The 22,898-nt window shown below is 47.1% G+C and overlaps 1 protein-coding gene across 1 annotated transcript in view; it reads left to right on the top strand.

The window, feature by feature from the left end:
• The window catches only part of Racgap1 (Rac GTPase activating protein 1), a 55,249-nt gene extending 35,787 nt beyond the window's left edge, over positions 1–19,462 (top strand). Inside the window, exons 6-17 of the mRNA XM_051160338.1 lie at positions 653–706; positions 2,389–2,469; positions 2,991–3,108; positions 4,635–4,765; positions 6,946–7,110; positions 12,941–13,036; positions 13,119–13,317; positions 15,795–15,900; positions 16,052–16,184; positions 16,594–16,717; positions 17,611–17,716; positions 18,897–19,462. Coding sequence (XP_051016295.1) covers positions 653–706; positions 2,389–2,469; positions 2,991–3,108; positions 4,635–4,765; positions 6,946–7,110; positions 12,941–13,036; positions 13,119–13,317; positions 15,795–15,900; positions 16,052–16,184; positions 16,594–16,717; positions 17,611–17,716; positions 18,897–18,972 — 1,389 coding nt within the window. The 3' untranslated portion in view covers positions 18,973–19,462. The remainder of the gene's footprint in view (positions 1–652; positions 707–2,388; positions 2,470–2,990; positions 3,109–4,634; positions 4,766–6,945; positions 7,111–12,940; positions 13,037–13,118; positions 13,318–15,794; positions 15,901–16,051; positions 16,185–16,593; positions 16,718–17,610; positions 17,717–18,896) is intronic.
• The last annotated feature ends 3,436 nt before the right edge of the window (positions 19,463–22,898 follow it).

The following is a 22,898-nucleotide window of genomic DNA, read 5'->3' as shown; positions in this document are numbered from 1 at the left end:
CAAATGTCCATTTTAAGGTTGTAAATACTGGACAGCCACCTTCTGAAATAAAGAATGATACAGAGCAGGTCTGGGGTATATAACCAAATGTATGAGGTGCGTTTTGAGAAAAGCCTTACTGTGTTAGCTGTTGCCATTGGCGCTGATCAGCCCAGGGCTAAATTACTTGACCATGAATTGGGGGAGGTTCTGCTTATTTGGAGCTGCTGTTGGTTGGACTCGCTGTTTCTAGGGGCTGTGTTTTTAGGGGTGACCAGGAGTAAGAGAGTCACAGGTAAATACTAAAATGAATCCAATGACTACAGTAATGGAAGTGAAACTAGACTATAGTATTATATTCTCTAAGTTCTAAAGCTAATTAGAAAAATAATCAGCAATAAAGGATCGGGCTCCTGAAATGGTCACGGCAGGAGGTGACTCTCTGACCTTTTCCTGTCTCTGTGGCCTTGGTTCCTGACTCTGTTACTGTCACTTCAATATTTGAAGGAAACATGTTAACTGCAGCTTTGAAGCAAACTCCAAAGACCTTTGTAACTTCCCTCTCCTGGGGCTTAGATTGGGCTGCCTGGCTTGTGTGCTGTAAATTTATTTGCGCAGGATTTATGAGTAACCTAGCCAACGAAAGAGATTAATGTGGTCTGATTGCCAACAGGACTGGGATTCTTCTTTGGTGAAGAATTTCAAAATGAAGAAACGAGAAAAGAGGGTAAGTATGTTCTCGTTGCCCCTCCCCCACAGCCCCCCCCCCCCCCACGGCAAGTGCTCTCTCACTGTGTGTCTTCTCAGCCTTTAAAATACTCACTAAATGCCAGGGTGTCCTTAACTTGCTGTTTAGGCAAGCTTTGACTATGATCCTCCTGCCTCAGCCTTCCAAGTGGCTGGGTTATAAGCCTCTGCCGTCAGCCTCAGATGTTGTACATTTATAAAGTCAGAGTGTTCTTGCCTGGCATCATGCCCCACACTGTGATCCTACTTTGAGTCAGGAAGATCATGAATTTGAGGCTAGCCTGGGCTACTTACCAAGTTTGAGAAACCAGATTGAACCGCATTGTGATATCCTATTTGAAAAAAGAAAAAAAGACAAAAAAGAAAGGGCCTGGAGAGCTGGCTTACAGTGAAGAGGACTTGCTGTTTCTGTAGAGGGCCTGGGTGGAGTTCCCACGAGGTGACTTTAAAACGTCTGTCATGTCGGGTGGTGGTGGCACACACCTTTAATCCCACCACGTGGGAGGCAGAGGCAGGTGATCCCTGTGAGTTTGAGGCCAGCCTGGTCTACAAAGAGAGTCCAGGACAGCAAAGGCTACACAGAGAAACCCTGTCTCAAAAAACAAAACAAAAAACAAAAAAAAGCCTTCGTGGGCTTTAATCATGCATGTGGTGTACACACATACACACAGGCTAATAGTCATATATATAATATGAAAATAAAGGTTAAAAGAAAAACCAAACCAACCAATCAGGCAAAACAAAACAAAACATTACTATCTGTAATAGTTTTACTTTTGGGGGAAATATGGATACAAAACTGACACATCTTTAGACATTGTTAAACATAAAAACCACAAAATGTAGGTCAGCCATGGTGGCATACTAAAAGAGTAGTGCAGGCGCTCCGGAGGCAGAGGCATGATCTCTGAGTTGGAGCTTACCCTAGTCTATGGAACAAGGTCCAAGGACGGCCAGGACTCCATACAGAGATCCTGATTCAAAACAAGCACTAGTGGAACGGAATTAATGCTGGTGGGGCAGTACTTGTGAACTTGAAACATGTACTTAATACTATTATTGTTTATGTCATGTGGCCATGTGAGTGAAGGCACGTGCGTACCTCAGTGCGCAGGTTCTGTCCAAGCACCTGTGGGTCCTGAAAATTGAACTCAGGTCATCAGGCTTGCACAGTGAGCCCCTTTACCCACTAAGCCACCTCGGCAGCCCTGTGGGGCTGTAGTGGTGCTGATTGAACAGTGACTCTCGGCAAGACTCTGCTTTATTGTGTGGGTCTAGGAAAGAATATATGTGAGCTTGTCGTGTGGATTTTTATGCAGGAGTTTTGTGCTTCTAATGCATGCTTCAGATGCAGTGTGTGTAATGGGATATGGAGATCTGTGCTGACGTGCTTAGGGTATTTGATGTGTTTCCAAAGACTTCCTGTCCTTAGATAGGATTACAGTTCTACTTTTTCAGATGCTGTCTCCAAAGCTTGTTTCTTTTTTCTATAGCTCTGAAAGCATTTTTGCGTTTGTTTAACAAACAGGCCACGAGAAAGAGGGCATTGTTATTTATTGTAGGCCTGCTTCTTAGAACTTGCATGTCGTTGCTGATAGGATTACTGTGTTTTCTGAGCTTCAGTTCTACTTGACGCTAAAGTCGCTCTTACCCGCTCTCCAGCGCTCCAGCAGCCGGCAGTTTGTCGATGGCCCCCCTGGGCCTGTCAAGAAGACCTGCTCCATTGGCTCCACAGTAGACCAGGTGAGAGGAGTCAGGGCTGGAGAACTGGGGTTCTAAGCACACCCGGGGTTAGAGGCTCTGCTCAGTGATGTGGCAGTGTCATTGCAGCGCTGTCTTAGAGACGTTAGAGTTTCTCTGTGTAGTAAGGTCCTTTCTTGTCCAGATGAGTGGGCTTTGAATAAGAACTGTCAGCTAAGCCGGACGTGTAGCACGCCTTTACTCCAGCACTCTGAAGGCAGAGGCAGATGAATCTCTGACTCTGAGTCCAGCCTGGTCTAGTGTAGTCTCAGGACAGCCAGAGCTACAGAGCAAGAACCTTTTTCAAAACAAACAAGAGGGAAAAAAAATCAGAACCATTAGCTATAGATTTGATTGCATTTTGCTCTATCTATAGCCCTACAGTGTATGAGATTTTGATTTAAGGGTTGTGGGTTGGAATATAAGTCTTACTCAAGATCTGGGAATTTTTACCTAGTAGAAAATGCCTATATAGAGACAAAGTTAGTCTGTTTATCTTTCTTTAATTATGGCTTTTGTTTCAGGCAAATGAATCAATAGTTGCAAAAACTACAGTAACTGTTCCCAGTGATGGCGGCCCCATTGAAGCTGTGTCTACTATTGAGACAGTGCCATCGTGGACCAGGAGTCGAGGGAAATCAGGTCGGCTGGGGTTATGGCTAAGTTTCTTCCTCGTCTCCACAGAGCTGGCTGTGGAGACACACTGGGAGCAGGGCCAGGAGATAGTAATTGGGGGGCAGCCTAGGCTTCACGTTGAGTTCAAGGCCAGTCCCTGTGTACATGGTGAGACCAAAAAACAAAGAGAGGAGCTGCAGCACTGCCTCGGCACCAGCTGCTCCTGCCGTGGACACAGGTTTGACTCCTAGCACCCAAAGAGCGGCTCAACTGCCTGTAACTACAGACCTAGGGAATCTGACACCCTCGCTCTGGCCTCCATCTATGGTGCACAGATCCTTTAGACACTCAGACACATAACTAATAAAATCTCAACAACAACAAAAGAAAGAAAAGAAAGGGGCTGGAGAGATGGCTCAGAGGTTAAGAATGCTGGCTGCTCTTCCAAAGGTCCTGAGTTCAATTTCCAGCAACCACATGGTGGCTCACAACCATCTATAATGTGATCTGATGCCCTCTTCTGGCCTGCAGGTGTACATGCAGGCAGAACACTGTATACATAATATTAAATAAATAAATCTTAAAAAAAAAAAAAAAAAAAGTCTTTCTCACGCACTCTGGTGCCTCACATTTGACCATGTCCCCTGGAGGGGGAGACCTGGTGGCACTCAGAGGAAGGACAGCAGGTTGCCAAGAAGAGACTTGATACCCTATGAGCATATATACAGGGGGAGGAAATCCCCCTCAGGAACAGTCATAGGGGAGAGGAATAATGGGAAAATGGGAGGGAGGGAAGAATGGGAGGACACAAGGGATGGGATAACCATTGAGATGTAACAAGAATAAATTTTTTAAAAAAATTTAAAAAAAAAAGAAAGAAAGAAAGAAAAGAAAATTAAAAAGAAGGAAAGAAAGGAAGAAAGAACAGCCAGGCTTGCTGCCTCATGCCCAGAAATGAACCACCCAAATTCTGAGACAGGACAATCAATCATATGTTTGAGGCTAGCCTTGGCTACCAAAACCAAATATACATAAACAAAACACTGGTTAAAACTGGGAGTTGGTTTCTGAGAAGCCTCTTGAGACAAGGATGAACTGGGGTCAGGAGGTTCTTACTGGCTGCCGCTACTGCCCTAGAGCTGCCTGTGCTGTCCTCTACTTCTGGCTGGCTAGGTTGTCTGAGTGTACTACCAGTGGAGAATTGTAGCTTTTCTTGGAAACTGTGTGTGTTCACTACTGCCAGTTATATTACAAATGAAGGTAAAAGAGGAAAAGTAAGAAAATTGAAAATAAAAAATGGGATTAAAATTCATAAGGATGTGGGGGCTGGAGAGATGGCTCAGTGGTTGAGAGCACTGCCTGCTTTTCCAAAGGTCCTGAGTTTAATTCCCTGCAACCACATGGTGGCTCATAACCAGCTATAGTGAGATCTGGTGCCGTCTTCTGGCCTGCCGGTGTATATGCAGGCAGAGCGCTGTATTCATAGTAAAAAATAAAAAAATCATAAGGGTGAAGCTCTCCAGGAAAGAAGTTTAAACTGGGTTGTTTTCTAGGTCCGTTACAGCCCGTGAACAGTGATTCCGCTCTGAACAGCAGGCCACTGGAACCAAGAACTGAGACAGACAACTCAGGCACACCTCAGAACAATGGAGGCATGCGCCTACATGACTTTGTCTCCAAAACGGTAAATCTGTGACGGCGTCACTTCCTTTGAGGCAGTTTGTTTTTTGGAGACAGGTTCATTTCTTTGTAGCCTGGGTTGGCTGCTAGCTCTGTTCACATCTTGCTTAGGCCTCCCAAGTGGTGGGATTTTGGCACCTCACCACCTCTCCTGTTTATCTTTTTATTTAGGGAGGGTCAGAGAGCATTGTTTCTTTTTGTTTAGTTTTTTTCAAGGCAGGGTTTCTCTGTGTAGCCCTGACTGTCCTGGACCTCACTCTGTAGATTAAGCTGGCCTTAAACTTAGAGATTCACCTGCCCCTCTGCCTGAGTGTGAGATTAAAGGTGTGTTCAACCACACCTGGCTTTATTGAGCTTACTTTATATACAATCAAATATACTGATTTTATTTAAAAAGAAAATATCATTTTCTGTGTGATTGCTGAGTGGGGGCACACATACACTGTGGTTGGTTCCTCTTCCACCATATGAGTCTTGAGATTGAACTCAGGCTTGGTGGCAGGTCCCTTTATCCATGGAGCCACCTTGCTGAACCCCAGTATACAGATTTTTTAGGGCACTTGTCATCAGACTGCCAGCAGACAGCCATGGGACTCACATTCTAGTCAGGGCATCACACATTGTTTACTTCCATGAAATTACTGTGCATGATGCTGGCGATCTTGACGTAGTGCAGATTATTTGGAGCTGGAGCTGCCCCGAGTGGGTGCTGGGCGGCCAGCCTGTGTCCTCTCAAGAACAGTACGTGCCCTTAGCTGCTGGGTTGCCCCTCATTCCCCTGGCCTCTTGCATGCTGGCATTAACAGGTGTGAGCTACCATTGCCTGGCGTGACTCAGCCATTTAGATGTACCATTCAGTATATTTGTAGAATTCACTATCTGTTACCATTGTCACTTTTAGAACATTTTCACCACCCAGAAAACGAAATCCCGTACCTAATAGAACCCCCACCATGCTGTGCCACAGCAGCATCCAGCCGCTGGAGGCTGCCACCGTGGGCACCACTGCCTCTCTGCTCCACTTTAAGACATTTCGTGTGCATGAAGCCATGTAGTAGGAGGGTGTGGCTCTTTCGTTTACTCACCTGTTCTACAGCCTGTGTGTTTACTTCTTTCCTTTCTTCAATGAATGCTGTTCAGTTATCTGGAAGCACGTGTCACCTATTCACTCACCTGTGCATAGACCTCTAGGGCTCTCCATGCTCAGCCCTAGGAAGAACGCAACATGCGCACAGGCTGCATGTAGGCGTGTTCATTCCTGCCGGCTGTGTGTGCCTACACGCGGCATCACTGCGTTGGATGGTAACTAGGCTTAATTTTCTGAGAATCTTCCAGGTTTTTCCCTAATGTGGCTACTGTATTTTAAATTTTACAACTAATACATGAGCGTTTCAGTTCCTCTATATCATGTCAATACTTCTTATTAGGGGTGTGTGTGTGTGTGTGTGTGTGTGTGTTTGAGACAGGGTTTCTCTGTGTAGCCCTGGCTGTCCTGGAACACACACTGTAGACCAGGCTGGCCTCTAACTCAGATCCACCTGCCTCTGCCTCCCAAGTGCTGGGATTAAAGGCATGTGCCACCACCACCCAGCTATTAGCTGTCTTAAGAGTGTGACATTGTTTGTTTATTCTTTGTGAATTTTAGACATGCATATAATGTGTTTGATCATGTTTCCTCCTTTTGCCACTCCTCCACATCTTTAACATGTCCCATGCCCTCTTTACTTTTCTTTAATAATTAACTGAGTCTAATTAGTGCTGCCAGCGTGTACACAGTGTGGAGATTCCTGCAGTGGAGCAGGAGCGACTTCCCAGCCCTGAGGCTCCGCCCTCCCTCCTGCAGCAGCACGGGTGGGGGAGGGCCCACGGGGACCCACCCCTGCGTGAGGAGGAGCTGGCGCTTGATGACTTCTGTTAGGGGTTTCATTTTATAGCTCACAGAGCTCTACCTGTCTTTGGCTCCTGGGTACTTGAATTAAAGTATGTGCCGCCATGCCCATCAGTCCACTGCTGTTTTAAAAATGAAAACAAGACCTATTTTATAAAACTTTTGTGGGTTACATTGCATTAAAGTGTGTCATGGCCCTAAAAGCTGTTTCATACATCATATGTGCATAGTGCGCGTGGTTGGCGCTGCTTTGTGGTTCATGTGGTTCTCCTGCTCCCGCCCTGTCTCATCTACAGGTTATTAAGCCTGAGTCCTGTGTCCCCTGTGGAAAGCGGATCAAGTTTGGCAAGCTGTCCCTGAAGTGTCGAGACTGTCGTCTGGTCTCTCATCCGGAGTGTCGGGACCGATGTCCCCTTCCCTGTATCTCTCCCCTGGTGGGAACTCCTGTAAAGATTGGGGAGGTAAGACCTATGGGGGCCAGCGGTCACTTATTACTTCTTTAGTCTTTAGAAGGTGTACTGCCAGGTCTTTGGCAGGGGACAGGGGGGTTGCTTTTTCTTTTTCTTTTTTTTTTTCTGTCAAGATAGGGTTTCTCTGTGTAGCCTTGGCTGTCCTGGACACACTTTGTAGACCAGGCTGGCCTTGAACTCACAGAGATCCACCTGCCTCTGCCCAGCTATGAAATTATTTTTGAAGATTATTTTATTATTATTATGTGTATGTATGCATGTGCACATAAGTACCAGAGCCTCCCAGCTGGTATTATAGGCAGTTGTGAGCCATGTGACATGGGTGCTGGGGACTGAGCTCAGGGCCTCCGCAAGAGGACTTTTTTTTCATGACAGCAAGAGTGGCTAGAATTTGACTATGATCTGAACTAGTGTATGAGGGTGTGTGCAGAGAAATGGCTGGAGAAAGTTCTGGGGTTGTGTTTTGTGTTTTTTGTTTTGTTTTGTTTTGTTTTGTTTTTTTTGTCGGTTTCTCTGTGTAGCCTTAGCTGTCCTGGACTCACTTTGTAGATCAGGCTGGCCTCGAACTCACAGCGATCCCGAATGCTGGATTAAGGGAGTGAGCCACCACACCTGGCATTTTACTAATCTTAAGAGTTCTTATTAGGGGGCTAGAGAGATGACTACTAGCTGTTCTTCCAGAAGACTCAGGTTGGATTCCTAGCACCCACATGCAGGCAGAACACTTAGATGTACACAAAACAAATCTAAAATATATGCAGGATTCATGTCACTACATTTGTTGTTGTTGTTGCTTTGGCTTTTCAAAACAGGGCTTCTCTGTGTAGCCTTGGCTGTCCTTGAACTCGCTCTGTAGAACAGGCTGGCCTTGAACTCAGAGATCTGCCTACCTCTGCAGGATTTAAGGCTGTGGCTGTGCCTCCACACCCAGCTCATATCTGTAATCTCTTCATTGCTTGCTTTCTCTGGTCTTTGAGTAGAAGAAAAGGAAGTCCACAGCTGGTGGCATTATTACTTTTGCCCATGATAAAGTTTGGTACATATAAATCAATCACAGCATGAAGGTGGGAAAAGAGACCAAGACCATTTGTCTGTTTGTTTTTGAGGCAGGAGCTCATGTAGCCTAGGATGGCCTCAATCTCACTATGTAGCCTAGGATGCCTCAATCTCACTATGTAGCCTAGGATGGCCTCAATCTCACTATGTAGCCTAGGATGCCTCAATCTCACTATGTAGCCTAGGATGGCCTCAATCTCACTATGTAGCCTAGGATGGCCTCAATCTCACTATGTAGCCTAGGATGCCTCAATCTCACTATGTAGCCTAGGATGCCTCAATCTCACTATGTAGCCTAGGATGGCCTCAATCTCACTATGTAGCCTAGGATGCCTCAATCTCACTATGTAGCCTAGGATGCCTCAATCTCACTATGTAGCCTAGGATGGCCTCAATCTCACTATGTAGCCTAGGATGCCTCAATCTCACTATGTAGCCTAGGATGGCCTCAATCTCACTATGTAGCCTAGGATGCCTCAATCTCACTATGTAGCCTAGGATGGCCTCAATCTCACTATGTAGCCTAGGATGGCCTCAATCTCACTATGTAGCCTAGGATGCCTCAATCTCACTATGTAGCCTGGGATGGCCTCAATCTCACTATGTAGCCTAGGATGGCCTCAATCTCACTATGTAGCCTAGGATGCCTCAATCTCACTATGTAGCCTAGGATGGCCTCAATCTCACTATGTAGCCTAGGATGGCCTCAATCTCACTATGTAGCCTAGGATGCCTCAATCTCACTATGTAGCCTAGGATGGCCTCAATCTCACTATGTAGCCTAGGATGCCTCAATCTCACTATGTAGCCTGGGATGGCCTCAATCTCACTATGTAGCCTAGGATGCCTCAATCTCACTATGTAGCCTGGGATGGCCTCAATCTCACTATGTAGCCTAGGATGGCCTCAATCTCACTATGTAGCCTAGGATGCCTCAATCTCACTATGTAGCCTAGGATGCCTCAATCTCACTGTGTAGCCTAGGATGCCTCAATCTCACTATGTAGCCTAGGATGGCCTCAATCTCACTATGTAGCCTAGGATGCCTCAATCTCACTATGTAGCCTAGGATGCCTCAATCTCACTATGTAGCCTAGGATGCCTCAATCTCACTATGTAGCCTAGGATGGCCTCAATCTCACTATGTAGCCTAGGATGCCTCAATCTCACTATGTAGCCTAGGATGCCTCAATCTCACTATGTAGCCTAGGATGGCCTAGGATGCTCAATCTCACTATGTAGCCTAGGATGGCCTCAATCTCACTATGTAGCCTAGGATGGCCTCAATCTCACTATGTAGCCTAGGATGCCTCAATCTCACTATGTAGCCTGGGATGGCCTCAATCTCACTATGTAGCCTAGGATGCCTCAATCTCATTATGTAGCCTAGGATGGCCTCAATCTCACTATGTAGCCTAGGATGCCTCAATCTCACTATGTAGCCTAGGATGGCCTCAATCTCACTATGTAGCCTAGGATGCCTCAATCTCACTATGTAGCCTGGGATGGCCTCAATCTCACTATGTAGCCTAGGATGCCTCAATCTCACTATGTAGCCTAGGATGGCCTCAATCTCACTATGTAGCCTGGGATGCCTCAATCTCACTATGTAGCCTAGGATGGCCTCAATCTCACTATGTAGCCTAGGATGCCTCAATCTCACTATGTAGCCTGGGATGGCCTCAATCTCACTATGTAGCCTAGGATGCCTCAATCTCACTATGTAGCCTGGGATGGCCTCAATCTCACTATGTAGCCTAGGATGCCTCAATCTCACTATGTAGCCTAGGATGGCCTCAATCTCACTATGTAGCCTAGGATGCCTCAATCTCACTATGTAGCCTAGGATGCCTCAATCTCACTATGTAGCCTAGGATGCCTCAATCTCACTATGTAGCCTAGGATGGCCTCAATCTCACTATGTAGCCTAGGATGGCCTCAATCTCACTGTGTAGCCTAGGATGGCCTCAATCTCACTATGTAGCCTAGGATGCCTCAATCTCACTATGTAGCCTAGGATGCCTCAATCTCACTATGTAGCCTAGGATGCCTCAATCTCACTATGTAGCCTAGGATGGCCTCAATCTCACTGTATAGCCTGGGATGGCCTCAATCTCACTATGTAGCCTAGGATGCCTCAATCTCACTATGTAGCCTAGGATGCCTCAATCTCACTATGTAGCCTGGGATGGCCTCAACTCACTGTGTAGCCTGGGATGGCCTCAATCTCACTATGTAGCCTAGGATGCCTCAATCTCACTATGTAGCCTAGGATGGCCTCAATCTCACTATGTAGCCTGGGATGGCCTCAATCTCACTATGTAGCCTAGGATGCCTCAATCTCACTATGTAGCCTAGGATGGCCTCAATCTCACTATGTAGCCTGGGATGGCCTCAATCTCACTATGTAGCCTGGGATGGCCTCAATCTCACTATGTAGCCTAGGATGGCCTCAATCTCACTATGTAGCCTAGGATGCCTCAATCTCACTATGTAGCCTGGGATGGCCTCAATCTCACTATGTAGCCTAGGATGGCCTCAATCTCACTATGTAGCCTAGGATGGCCTCAATCTCACTATGTAGCCTAGGATGCCTCAATCTCACTATGTAGCCTAGGATGGCCTCAATCTCACTATGTAGCCTAGGATGCCTCAATCTCACTGTGTAGCCTAGGATGCCTCAATCTCACTATGTAGCCTGGGATGGCCTCAATCTCACTATGTAGCCTAGGATGCCTCAATCTCACTATGTAGCCTGGGATGGCCTCAATCTCACTATGTAGCCTGGGATGGCCTCAATCTCACTATGTAGCCTAGGATGCCTCAATCTCACTATGTAGCCTGGGATGGCCTCAACTCACTGTGTAGCCTAGGATGGCCTCAATCTCACTATGTAGCCTAGGATGCCTCAATCTCACTATGTAGCCTGGGATGCCTCAATCTCACTATGTAGCCTGGGATGCCTCAATCTCACTATGTAGCCTGGGATGCCTCAATCTCACTATGTAGCCTAGGATGGCCTCAATCTCACTATGTAGCCTAGGATGGCCTCAATCTCACTATGTAGCCTAGGATGGCCTCAATCTCACTATGTAGCCTAGGATGCCTCAATCTCACTATGTAGCCTGGGATGGCCTCAATCTCACTATGTAGCCTGGGATGGCCTCAATCTCACTATGTAGCCTAGGATGCCTCAATCTCACTATGTAGCCTAGGATGCCTCAATCTCACTATGTAGCCTAGGATGGCCTCAATCTCACTATGTAGCCTAGGATGGCCTCAATCTCACTATGTAGCCTAGGATGCCTCAATCTCACTATGTAGCCTGGGATGGCCTCAACTCACTGTGTAGCCTGGGATGGCCTCAATCTCACTATGTAGCCTAGGATGGCCTCAATCTCACTATGTAGCCTAGGATGCCTCAATCTCACTATGTAGCCTAGGATGGCCTCAATCTCACTATGTAGCCTAGGATGCCTCAATCTCACTATGTAGCCTGGGATGGCCTCAATCTCACTATGTAGCCTAGGATGGCCTCAATCTCACTGTGTAGCCTGGGATGGCCTCAATCTCACTGTGTAGCCTAGGATGGCCTCAATCTCACTATGTAGCCTAGGATGGCCTCAATCTCACTATGTAGCCTGGGATGCCTCAATCTCACTGTATAGCCTGGGATGCCTCAATCTCACTATGTAGCCTAGGATGGCCTCAATCTCACTATGTAGCCTAGGATGGCCTCAATCTCACTATGTAGCCTGGGATGCCTCAATCTCACTGTATAGCCTGGGATGCCTCAATCTCACTATGTAGCCTAGGATGCCTCAATCTCACTATGTAGCCTAGGATGCCTCAATCTCACTATGTAGCCTAGGATGGCCTCAATCTCACTATGTAGCCTAGGATGCCTCAATCTCACTGTGTAGCCTAGGATGGCCTCAATCTCACTATGTAGCCTAGGATGGCCTCAATCTCACTGTGTAGCCTGGGATGGCCTCAATCTCACTATGTAGCCTAGGATGGCCTCAATCTCACTATGTAGCCTAGGATGCCTCAATCTCACTGTGTAGCCTAGGATGGCCTCAATCTCACTATGTAGCCTAGGATGGCCTCAATCTCACTATGTAGCCTAGGATGCCTCAATCTCACTATGTAGCCTAGGATGGCCTCAATCTCACTGTGTAGCCTGGGATGGCCTCAATCTCACTGTATAGCCTGGGATGGCCTCAATCTCACTATGTAGCCTGGGATGGCCTCAATCTCACTGTGTAGCCTGGGATGGCCTCAACTCACTGTGTAGCCTGGGATGGCCTCAACTCACTGTGTAGCCTGGGATGGCCTTCAAACCCTGGTCCTCCCGCTTCTGTCTCCAGAGAGCTTGGATAGCAGACATTGATCACTGTGGGATCAAAACCAGGGCCTCATGCTTGCCTGCCATGCACACTCCACTAATGGAGCTGCACCCCATTCTTCCAGGATTTTAAAAACATTTATTATTATTTAAACAATGTATAGGTGGGTGTGTGCACATGTTCAGTTACCTCTGGAGGCCAGAGATGTCAAACTCCCCTGGAGCTGGAGTTAGAGGGGCTGTGGGTGCTGGGCAGTGAGCTTGGGTCCTTAGGAAGACAGCAGGTGCTCTGTCTCTCAGCCCCCAAGGTGTTCTAAGTGTACTTTGAGAAATTCCCTAGAGTTCAGTGGCGGCTCTTTGCATGTGGCCTTTGTCTCTTGGTCTCAGTGGTGTAAATAACACAGCTCCTTTTTCCAGGGAATGTTGGCCGACTTCGTGTCCCAGATGTCTCCAATGATCCCCGCCATCGTTGTCAGCTGTGTGAATGAGATCGAGCAGCGAGGCCTGACTGAGGTACAAGCAGACTCTGCACGGGGTGGGCTTGTCGTTTGTATCAGGGGTTAGAAGTTCGTAAACAAGTGTGGTCTGTTAACAGGCAGGCTTATACCGGATCTCAGGCTGTGACCGGACAGTGAAAGAGCTGAAAGACAAGTTCCTCAAAGTGAAGACTGTACCCCTCCTCAGCAAAGTGGACGACATCCATGCCATCTGCAGCCTCCTCAAAGATTTCCTTCGAAACCTCAAAGAACCCCTTCTGACCTGTTGGCTAAGCAAAGCCTTCATGGAGGCAGCAGGTAAGGGCAGAACTTGACTGTGATTCCAGAACTGAGCTTTGCTCACTGGCGTTCAGTCTAGGATGATGGGTAAGCCGGGTGGTGGTGGCACATGACTTGGGAGGCAGAGTCAGGCGGGTCCCTGGGTGCATGCCTCTCATCACACCGTTTCTTCCCCTGACTAGAGGGGTTGAGAGATGGCTCAGTAGTTGAACACTGGCTGTTCTTCCAGAGGATCTGGTTTTGAGTCTCAGCGTCCACATGGGTGGGCCACACTGTCTGTAACTCCAGACCCAGGCGATCTGATGCCCTCTTCTGGCCCCCTCGACCACTACATACATGTTGGCAAAGCACCCATACACGTGAAATGAGGGGAAGAGTTAGACTAAACGGGACTTAATAGGACTGGTCATAGCTCTTTGTTCATGCTCAACTTTCAGGTTGTCCCTTTGAAATTGGAACTGTCTTTGATTCTTTTCTTTTCCACCACAACTCTTTTTTTTTTTTTTTAATAATTTATCCATTTTATTTTATGTGCATTATATGTCTGTGGTTGTCAGATTTTGGAGTTACAAACAGTTGTGAGCTGCCATGTGGGTGCTGGGAATTGAACCCCGGTCCTCCGAAAGAACAGTCAGTGCTTCCGACCGCTGAGCCATCTCTCCAGCCCTCTACCACAACTCTTGTCAGCAGCCTTGCAAATACACCTTAAATGTGGTATTTGTTACAAGTCATGGCACTTACCTGTCCCTGAGCTATGCTAAGAACCTGCTAACAGCTTGTCCCGGCTCTGCTGTGCCTCCTACAGGATAGTCTCCACACAGGTGCTGCTGTGGTCCCTTTGCTCTGTTACTTCTGCCCATCATTTGTATTTTATTGCTGTTTTGTTTTGTATTTTTGGCTGTCCTGAAACTCATTTTATAGATGAGGCTGGCCTCAAACTCAAGAGATCCACCACCTGTCTCTGCCTTCTGAGTGCTGGGATTAAAGGCGTGTACCGCCACTGGCCAGCTTACCCAGCACTGTTAGACTCAACTCCAGTCTTTAGCGCGGTTGAAGAGACCCTGTGTGACTTGGCTCCTGGTCTCGTCTCCAGCACCATTTTGCTTTATGTCCCTCCTTCCTCTTTTCTAACCCTGGAGTCTTGGGTTTCTTTTTATTTTATAAGTATAGGTGTTGTGCCTTTCTGTGCCTACAGAGGCCTGGATTGGGTGTCCTCTGAACCTGGAGTTACAGATTGTTGTGAGCTGCTAGAAACTACACCCAGGTCCTCTGCAAGAGCTGCCTGTGCTCTGACTGTGAACCATCTCTTCAGGCCAGAGTGTCAGACTTCTTAGCACACACCCACCTCGAGTCCTTTATATTTGTTGTAGTCTTTTTTTGTTTGGTTGGCTTTGGTTTTGGTTTTTGACACAGGGTTTCTCTGTGTAGCCGTGGCCATCCTGGACTCACTTTGTAGACCAGGTTGGCCTTGAAGTCACAGGGATCCACCAGCCTCTGCCTCCCGAATGCTGGGATTAAAGGTGTGCGCCACCACCACGCAGCTTTGTTGTAGTCTTAACACCAACTGTTTCCCACTAGTTCTCTTTGTAGTTTGCTCCTTTATTCCTCCTCCCCAGTTTCTCTTCATATATTTTGTCCTCAGAAACACCTTTCCTGGGACTGGAGAGATAGCTCAGTGGTTAAGAACAGTGGTTCCTCTTCCAAAGGTCCCAGGTTTAATTCCCAGCACCCACATGGCAGCTCACAGCTGTCTGTAACTTCAGTTCCAGGAGATCTGATGTCCTCACACACACACACAAGCAGGAAGAGCACCAATGTGTGTAAAAAATAAAAAATCAAAACAAAAGCCCACCTTTCCTAAGCCAGGTGTGTGACGTGCTAGTCCAGCACTTGGGAGGCAGAGGCAGATGGCCAGGTGTTTGAGAGCTGCTTTGGCCACATAGTGAGTCTGAGACTGCATAAGGCTTCCTGGGACCCAGTTTCAAAAACTAACCAAAACAAAACCCCACGTTTCTGACCGTCTTGTGAAGCAGCAGGCCCTGGCTTTGTAGCACTCCATGGCCTCTTTTTCTTTGTCTCATGTGCCACTGCCTGACACATGTTTTGTTTTTCCTGACCAGCTTTTCCAGTAGTGCTTATTCCATGAGACAAGGGGCCTTTTTCTCTTTGCTTCATGCTCACATGTAAACATAGCACCTGGTGCGTGTGGGTCCTGAGATGGTGTGTGAATGAGCTCCTTGTCATGACTGTCATCACTGCTGTGTGTCTTCCCAGCAGACGGGGTGCCAGCTGCTTCCTCTAACTGCAGCGGTGGTTTTTAGGAAGTTCTGACTTCTCATTGAACTGTTAGCCAGTGCCCTGCTTGTTAATGAAACCAGAGTCCGAGGCTGTCATGAACCTCATCAGAGGCCTCAGAAGCTTGGCGTACAGATGGGCCTCGTGGTCGATGGTTTAGAAGCCGCTGTCTGGGCCTTAGTGCTTTCTGTTCATTACAGAGATAACAGATGAAGACAACAGCACAGCCGCCATGTACCAGGCTGTCAGTGAGCTGCCCCAAGCCAACAGGGACACCTTAGCCTTCCTCATGATCCACTTGCAGAGGTCAGTACAGCAGAGACTTGTCTTGGGAGATAGTGTACACTGGGGGTTAGGACATGTGGACAGTGAGTGGTTTTCTAATAGAATGTATATTTTGGTATATATTTAAGAGGTATAATAAGTTTTTTTTAATATAATATACTCTTCTGTTTAGAGTGGCTCAGAGTCCGAACACAAAGATGGACATTGCCAATCTAGCTAAGGTCTTTGGCCCTACAATAGTTGCCCACACTGTGCCTAATCCAGATCCAGTGACAATGTTCCAGGACATCAAGCGTCAGCTCAAGGTAGGGGTGATGTGCGTGTGCACGTGACACACACACACACACTCACACACACACACACTCTCTCTCTCTCTCTCACACACACACACACACACACACACACACACACACACACGGATACATAAATTATGAGCTTTGCAATGCATGGCACAATGACAAAATAAGCCTCGCACACTGTGCACATGCACTGGCAGGCTGTGCCAGGATCATCTGGACTGCAGAGTGAGACTGTCTCAGAAACTCAACAAGAAAAGGAATATGGGAAGTGAGCCTTAGGCGGATCTCTGTGAGTTTGAGGCCAGCCTGGTCTACAAAGTGAGTCCAAGACAGCCAAGACTACACAGAGAAACCCTGTCTCGAAAACCAAAACCAAACAGCCCCATGAAGTGAGCCTTAACTGTGGTGCCTTTAGGTGGTGGAGCGCCTGCTCTCTCTGCCCCTGGAATACTGGAATCAGTTCATGATGGTGGACCAAGAGAATATTGACATCCAGCGAGGCAATGGGAACGCAACACCACGGACGCCAGATGTTAAAGGTCAGCCCTACCCCATGCTTGCTCACTAGGGCTTGTGCCCATTGCCCTGAGCTTGTTCAAGCTGTTTGAAGTATCCTGGCCAGGTGTGGTAATAAGCATGTGTAGTTACTTTGGGAAGTGGAGGCAGGAGGATAGAGAGCTGAGGTAACCCTCTGCTGCTTAATGCGTTCAGGGCCATTCTCTCAGCTCCCTCTAGTGAGCCTGCTCCAACCCTCACAGTTATCCCGAGAAGTCATCGTTTTTTTCTTAATTACATGTAGTAGCACTACGCCTAGCGCCATGGATGTACCCTAAGGGTTAGCTCCCATCTTAGGTTTGTTGGCATGTTTTACTGATTTGGTTTCTCTTTTGAAAATTGCTATTACATTGTATTTGTTTTATGAATGTGGGTGCATGTGCCATGGTGCATTTGTGGAGGTCAGAGGGCAACTTGAGGGATTGGCGCTCTTCCCCCATGTGGGCCCCAGGGATTGAGCCCAGGTCATGAGGCTTGCTGGCAGTGCGTTGCTTCTTAGCCCTCAGTGGCCTCCCATCTGCCTCTGCTGTGACCTTTGCATTTGTGCTGTCACCAGCATTCTGTGTGAGTAAACTCATTTACTCCCACCACATAAACATATTACAAAATTGTTTGCAAGACAAGTGTCTTGTTTCTTCTAATATGTGTAAAAGTCAGATGCTCCGGTGTCGGCTTTGTGAAGTTCAGAGCTTGAGGATGGTCTGCATCCGGAAGTGAATGCCAGCAGGTCCTTGGGTTGTTGCCTGGATAGTTCAAACGATCAGAAGCGAGTTACAAAATGGGCAAAACCGTCAGGGTTAGTCAGTGTGAAAGCCATCTTCAAAGGTACTTTCTTTTTCCCCATTCTCTTAAAACTGTGTCTGGATTTTATTTGAAGTGAGCATCCTGGGGCCTGTGACCACTCCTGAGTTCCAGCTTGTCAAGACTCCTTTATCAAGTTCCCTGTCACAGAGATTGTACAGCCTCTCCAAGAGCACTCCCAGGTATGCAGAAGGCGTGAGTCACAGCAGCAGGCTGAGGTCAGAGCGCTCTCCTATCTACCGTGTGGTTCCTAGAAAGTGAACTCGGCTCTGCAGGTTTGAGGACAGTAGTTTTCTGAAGCTGGACATGGCGATGCATCTCCCTGCAGTCCCAGGAGTCCTAGCACTTGGGAGACCCAGGCAGAACAGCTACCGGGAGTACAAGGCTAGCCAGGGCCTTAGCTTAAAAAAAAACAAAAAAACAAAAAACAGTCAATGAAAAGACTAACCGAGGCTGGGCGTGGTGGCCACACGCCTGTGATCCCAGCACTCTGGAGGCAGAAGCAGATGGATCTCTGTGAGTTCAAGGCCAGCCTGGTCTACACAGTGAGTTCCAGGACAGCCACTTGTCTTGAAAAAAGAAAAAAACAAACAAAGAATAATTGAACTAGAAGTAGCTAGATGCTAAGGGGCCCTGTCAGAATGAAGGTCTTTGCTGCGACCTGACTTACTGGGTGTCAGCAGCACCTTACAAAATAGCCCTACACAGCCGGGCGTGGTGGCGCACACCTTTAATCCCAGCACTCGGAAGGCGGAGACAGGTGGATCACTGTGAGTTCGAGGCCAGCCTGGTCTACAGAGTGAGTCTAGGACAGTCAAGACTACACAGAGAAACCCTGTCTCGAAACAAAACACACAAACAGAATCGCCCTACACATTTCCTATGCTTAGTTCTTTATATCAGTAACATTTTAATTGTCTATTCAATATTTTTAAATTTAATTAATTTTTATTTTATGGGCATTGGTGTTTTGCCTACATATGTGTCTATATGTGGGTGTTGGACCCCCTGGAATAGGAGTTGCAGACAGTTGTGAGCTGCCATGTGGGTGTTGGGAATTGAACTCAGGACCTCTGGAAGAGCAGTCAGTGCTCTTAACCACTGAGCCATTTCTCTAGCCCCTGTTCAATATTTTTATAGAATGCTTTCTTTTAGAAAATGTGTATTTGTGTGCATGTGCACAATATGTGTGTGCACCATGGAGGACAGCTGTGGGGTTGGCTCTTCCTTCCACCTTCCTGTGGCTGCCAGGGATGATCAAGTCCCCAGGTGTAAGCAGTGACGCCTTTCTTTGTGGCACCGCCCTCATCAGCCCTGTAGAGTACTTTTCTGACTCCTTCTCTCTCTCTCTTTTTTTTTTAGATTTGGGAACAAGAGCAAGTCTGCCACCAACTTAGGTCAACAAGGCAAATTTTTCCCTGCTCCATACCTCAAGTAAAGCCATTTCTGCCTGGTGTCCAGCATTTGCTACCAGCAGGAAACATACCTGCTTGCTCTCAGCCTCATTTGTAATTACTTCTTTTAGCATTTTCCAGGCTTTAAATAAAGTTTAATGTGTATTAGAGTTTAATTTTCAATACTCCCTCTTGCCTCGTGACTTAATAGCACCTGTGCTAGCTGTCGGGAGCTTTTAGATAGGGCTGAAGGGTTGGTTAGTAGGGATTGGTGGTGACTCTTTAAGTGTCCCTTTGGCTTAAAGCCAAATACTGCTCATGAAAGGTGTCTCTTCCCTTTGGTGTCACTTAGACAATGACAGAAATCTTACCTCTTAGATAAAGCTGAGTTATCTCAGGACAGAGGCTGCAGGATGGCCCTGCACAAAGCCTGGCTCCCCGTCCTGCTCTAGGGACATGGAGCCTCAGCAACAGGATAGAGTGAGGCGCTGGTCTGAGGTACCTCAGTCATCTGGGCCATGGACAGTGCCACAGTCTGCAGCCCACACCACGCTGGACTCTGAGTTCAGTGGGGCCAAAGCCCGATGGATCTGTCCGGATTTTGACAAGGGACCCTCTTGTGCCTTATCCAGTGGAGCCTGTTTAAAAAGTCAGCTAACTTTTCAGGAGACTGTCAGTATTTTCATATAGCAAAAATGTTGGTTGCTTCTGTCTTTGCACTTTGGGTGGTGAACTTTTCCCGTGAAACAGATGCATATATGTCAATGTTGGCTCTTTGATTTACATGTTCCCAGTGTCCGAAATGGCTTCCATCCCTAGGGAGCTTTCTGACTCTCACTAGCGCTTATCTGTAAGACATATTTAGATATTTTGAATATTATGTGGAAAAAATAAATAACGTTTTCAAAATGAATGTGAAGTTGTTTCTTGTCCTTCCGCACTTTTCAGCGGGTTCTTCTTCTGAGTCTGCTGTTCATCTCTCCTACTTGTAGGCTTTGCTTCTCCTTTTTATTCAGTCTGTTTTTCTAGACTAGTCCTAGATTTCTTATCTTCTTGTTTGAAGAAAGCATTTTAGACGAAAAATAAACTTTTTAAACTAGTCTTTAGGGATCAGAATGGTGCAGATTTAAAGAAAAAAAAATTTTGCCGCTGGCTGGCTGCCTGGAACATTCTTCACTGCTGGAAGTGACTCTGGAGTGAGCTGGGATGATTAACCGGGGCACCTGCACTTACAGCACTGACTCTGGCGAGCAGAACACATCCAAGATTGAACGCAAACAGTCGCAGGCGTAATGTGTAGCAGTGGGGAGAGGAGGCCACCTCCTGGCTTCTCTCCCAGGAGGGGGCAGCTCTCACAGCAGGGCCCATCTGCCTCAGCAAACTGACAGAAGATGGCCCCAGCTCCCAGTCCCCCCCCCCCACACACACACACGCCTGCTAGGCTTTTTTCTAACTTTGTCCTAGATGATCCCTCTTTTCTACTCTGCAAGCTTCAGGTTGGCTGGGTGCCACAGCTGCCTTCCTGTAGCATCTCTCCGAGGTACACTTGGAGTCGCTAATGGGAAGAAGCAAATGGGTTGTGTAATGTTAGTGAAGGCACAACTGCCCTACGCGGGAACTGATGGCCCGTTAATGAAGAAGGAAACTGTCCGGTGTGCCAGCTGTTGGCAGCTGCTTGCTCAGGTTCTAAGCCAAGCCAAGAGTGCACAGCCATGGAAATGGGTCTGACGTCAGCGAAGGGAAGGCACCTGCTTTCAGCTTCCATAACCCTTCACACGCAGCAGCCCCACTGTCCCAGGCCTTTTTAATTAAAGGGATCCAGTGCTTTGAAGTGGCTGGACCTGTATCTCTTGCTTGTAAGTAACCTTTCTCTTGTTGCCTCTCCATCCCTCTTGTTGTGCGCCCGTGTCTCTCTCTCACTGAGGCCCAGGCTGGTTTGGAATTTACTTCACTTTTGATGCTGTTTAACTTTGATGCAAAAAAATGTGAGAATTCTATTTTTAAGGCAGTGTCTCAACGTATCCCTGGCACTTCCTATGTAGGCTGCTTTTATGGCTGTCCCATGGCCTTAGCACTCCAAGTTCTGGAACTATAGACACGAGCCACTATTCCAAGGCTAATAATCGAGGATCTAAACCTCAAATCTCAATTTATGTATAACTCTCTGGTGATGTTTACTCAGCTGGGCAAGCATTACATGGCTTGATTCAACAGCAACAATTTTAGTTTATTGCTGGGTGTTTAACCATTTCTTCTTTCTCAAGAAGATGAATTTGTAGCTGGGCTTGGTGGTGGCGCAGGCCTTTAATCCTAGCACTTGGGAGGCAGAGAAGGTGGGATTTATGAGTTTGAAGCCAGCCTGGTCTACATAGTGAAATATAAGACAGTCAGGAAGAAAAACAAACAAGCAGAGTTTGTGTTGGGTGTTGTGGCACACGTCTTTAATTCCTGTAGTCAAGAGGCAGAGGCAGGTGCATCTCTGATTTCCAGGGCTGTACAGTAAGACTGCATGAAAAGAAAAAAGGGTGATTTTGCCTCTTGTAGAAATAAAAAGGGTTTATTAGCCACATTAGGGTGTGCGGCTGATTTACTAGGGAAGAAAGTAACTTCTGGCTGTGAACTGAAAATGTGCCAGTACAAGGAAAGGGTTCTTCATTTCTTCATGCTTAAATTATTGGGCAGTCCCAGAGGACAGGCAGGGGCGTTATAGCTTGCTCTATTCTTCTCGCCCCCACCCCAGACAAGGTTTCTCTGTCCTAGACTCCCTTTGTAGACCAGGCTGGCCTCAAACTCACAGTGATCCACCTGCCTCTGCCTCCCAAGTGCTGGGATTAAAGGCGTGCGCCACCAGGCAGGCTCCTCCTCCTCCTTTTCTTCTGACAGGGTCTTATTTTGTAGCCTCAGCTGACATGGAGCTCACAGAGATCTTGCTGTACCTCTTAAGTGCTGAGGCTACCACTGCCATGCCCTATGCAATTAAAGGAAGCGCTTTACGGCTTCTCTTTTGTATCCAAATCGTACTCTTGTGCCTGAAGCCATCATTCAGTAAAGCAAGAATTAACCTGAACACAAGCACCGTGAGACCCTGGCAGTCAGTCTGACAACAAGTGCTTAACAGATCGTGTACATCACCTGTAAACAGCGGGCAGAGTGGCGGCGACTCATTCCAGAGAGGACAGCAGAATTGGCGTGAAGAAGGTATTGAGCTTACTAAAAGTGTTAGCAGTTGTTTACTTGTGGGATTTTCCAATTGATATTTTTGGGTCGTTTGATGACCGGGGAATTGAAACTGCATGAAATGAAAACACAAATGGGAGCACCTGTTATATTTGTGCATATGTGCATAGCTGCATACATTACTTTACACACACGTGCCCGGTGTGAACTGTTGTACCCATCCATTCCACACTTACAGTGTGCTTTTGGAGATGTGCTGTTCTGTTTTTCCTCCTAGGACTTTGAACATGAATGGGGAAGAGCTGTTGTGGAGATCCAGCTCTGAGAAGTAAGTGTGACCATGGGGGTCAGTGTTTAAGTCAGCTCATCTCACACAGTAGGTTCTTAACCAGTGTCCTTTAATGTGGTCTTGGCGATGACTCAGGCTTAGCCATATTAGGGTGCAGAGAACGCTGAAACCTGTAGATCTGGGCCTGTTTGCATTGTGCTTTTAGTGTACACAGGCCTTGGAGAACCACTTAACCTAAGAACTTGGTGATATTTTAAAATATCCTCGCTGTAGCTGGTTTATTTTGTAAATAAAGGAAGGCACCAGGCCAGGAACTCCCTGGATTCTCAAAGCTATATTTGTTGATGGTTTCTATTCATAAGTCAGGTGGAAAATGGCCAGTGTCGCTAGGAATAACCTTGTGTGTGCGAGCTTTGTCCTCATGGTCATGTAGGGTGGGAAAGAAGGCCACTTGGGGACTCATCACTGGACGCAGGGATTTTGTTTGTTTCAGTTTTATTTTTG

The sequence above is a fragment of the Acomys russatus genome, chromosome 17 (genome assembly GCF_903995435.1).
Source record: "Acomys russatus chromosome 17, mAcoRus1.1, whole genome shotgun sequence".
NCBI classification, from domain to species: domain Eukaryota; kingdom Metazoa; phylum Chordata; class Mammalia; order Rodentia; family Muridae; genus Acomys; species Acomys russatus.
Note: the sequence above shows the minus strand (reverse complement) of the source record. Positions and strands in the feature narration are given on the sequence as shown.